Here is a 2,188-nt window from a genome sequence, read left to right as displayed (position 1 = left end):
AGCGATTTGCTGGTACTCGGGGATGCGTAGATGTGATATCCAGAAGTCACTGTATGTCTCAAAAGTTCTGAAGTTAACCTTCTGGACGAGGTCGGTCGGCAGTTCGCACAATCTTTCGTCTTCGTCAGCCACAAAAGGATTGATTATCCACTGCTTTTTGGCAATTCTCTACTTCTCTTCTTCGGGAAAGTATTTGTTGAAATTCGATTGAAGCAGTGTGAGGTGGTCGACCACCAATCTAGTCACAACTTGTTGCAACGACTTCTCTTCGTTCTCCATCACCCACCAGTTGGATCCTCGCATAAAAGTCTGTACCTCATGAAAATCCGAAAAATTAGCATTCTCAGCCCTCCGTTTCCACTGTTCGATCTTCTTTTCGAAGCCTTGTACCTTGGAAATCGTAATAAACACGTCGCCGCCATTTCCTTGGAGTCAAAGATTCAACTTGTTCAGGTGGCCGAAGACATCAGCCAAATAGGCCAGCCTGGAAACCCAAAAGTCATCTTGAAACAGCACAGTTTTCTCGTCTGCTTGCTCCATGAAAAATACTGTCAATTCGTATCACAAAGCCAGAACTCGGTTCAGCACCTTCCCCCTTGGTAACCAGCAAACGCCACTGTGGTAGGGCAGTTTCGAGAATTCGGCATCCATGTCCTTGCAAAGTTTACTGAACATCCGATGCTTCTTCGTGTTGGCTTTCACTGCATTCACGATCTTCACAACGTCCTCCAGTATCAATTCAAGTTCATTCTTCTCGGTCTTGTCCGATCCTATCGGCTTTGCAGCCAAGGCTTCTCTGTGAATCATGCAGTGTGTGGCGACGCAAGTTGGCGACACAGCTTGGGTTTTTTGGACAAGCCCGTTCACTCGTCCAGTCATTGCCGCTGCTCCGTCTGTGGTCATAGCCTTACATTTATCCAATTGCACATCCCCTTCATCCAAGAACTCAGTCAGCTTGTCAAAAATTGCTTGCGCAGTGGTTTTCGACTCCTACCGGTACACAGCACACGTAGTGGTTGACGAGAGTTCCCTTTTCCAAGTCGGGGATACGGCAATAAACGATCAACTGCGCTTCGCCTGCTACATCTGTCTTCTCATCAAGTTGAAGACCGTAACAGACAGCTTGGTGTAGTTTCTTGAAAAGCTGATCTTTCAAGTCATCGGCAACCATCTTGCACCGGCAGCGAGTGGTAGTGTCGGACAGAGCAAGCTTGTCCACCTTCTCTTTCCTAAATCTCATTCACCTGTATTCACCTTATCTTCCCCATTCACCCCAATCCAAATTTTATTCACCCTTGGGTGCACCGTTTACCCCGGTTGAATAGTACTGGTCTAGACACCTCTACACCACCCGCACGTAAAACTATAGTCTAGACACCTCTACACCACCCGCACGTAAAACTATAGTCTAGACACCTCTACACCACCCGCAAGAGTAACACTATAGGTCTAGAACACTCTAGCACCACACCGCACGTAAAATTAGCCCGAACGGAAAAAATGAATTTTGTAGCAGGTGACTTTAGTAGAACTGATCAGGAATTTGGATAGTCGTGTTTCCGAGTCAGATAAACCTGCAAATGAAGGTGTGGACCGGAGTCCGAGTGAATAGTCGCGAGTGGCTGGCGCCACCCCCCGCCCCCCCCCCGCAGTTACCCGCCGCGGACAGGTATGCATAAAATATTGCGTCGGTCCTTGGCACCATCAGGCCAGATAAGTATACGGTGAGCGCGGGCGCCCGACGAGGCCCGGCAGGGAGGCTCGTTTTTTGTCGGCTTCGATTTGGTTTAGATCATACGGGCGTACCTATCGGAGCGGTTGGCAGTCTGTATCTACAGTAAGTTGGCGCTCTCCCAGGGGGTAGGCCGACTACGGGTATGAACAGCGTTAATTATAGTTAACGCTCGTGTTTTAGTTATGTGTTGGTGATTCAATGTATCGCTTCTGACCGAAAGGCATGACGGGTGATGCGCCGATAGCTCGTATAACAGGGTCCCTGTACAGGTGGGTTTTATTGGCCGGAGAGTAGCTTAGTTGCTAATAGCTGCATGTACGTTGTGCAAGTATCTCTTTATACTTATCAATTATTCGTCTTTCCTTTTTAATCACTTCTGAGTTGAAACTGACAACTGCCGTCAATTGCTCCATTTGTCGTTAGGACCTACATCCGCAGCTCCCCTCCACGCTG

At 48.3% G+C, this 2,188-nt stretch overlaps 1 protein-coding gene across 1 annotated transcript; it reads right to left on the bottom strand.

Moving 5' to 3' along the window:
• Positions 1 to 168: 168 nt before the first annotated feature.
• Positions 169 to 1,171, bottom strand: LOC106815509 (SCAN domain-containing protein 3-like). The gene is made up of 3 exons (XM_014819972.1): positions 1,085 to 1,171; positions 618 to 990; positions 169 to 425 (listed from the first exon to the last, which is right to left on the bottom strand). The coding sequence occupies exons 1-3, from the start codon at positions 1,169 to 1,171 to the stop codon at positions 169 to 171; spliced, it is 717 nt and encodes a 238-aa protein (XP_014675458.1).
• Positions 1,172 to 2,188: the final 1,017 nt, after the last annotated feature.

Source organism: Priapulus caudatus, unplaced genomic scaffold (assembly GCF_000485595.1).
Source record: "Priapulus caudatus unplaced genomic scaffold, Priapulus_caudatus-5.0.1 Scaffold1133, whole genome shotgun sequence".
In the NCBI taxonomy this organism is placed as follows: domain Eukaryota; kingdom Metazoa; phylum Priapulida; class Priapulimorpha; order Priapulimorphida; family Priapulidae; genus Priapulus; species Priapulus caudatus.
The sequence above is the reverse complement of the archived record's forward strand: the minus strand, read 5'-3'. Positions and strand labels throughout refer to the sequence as shown.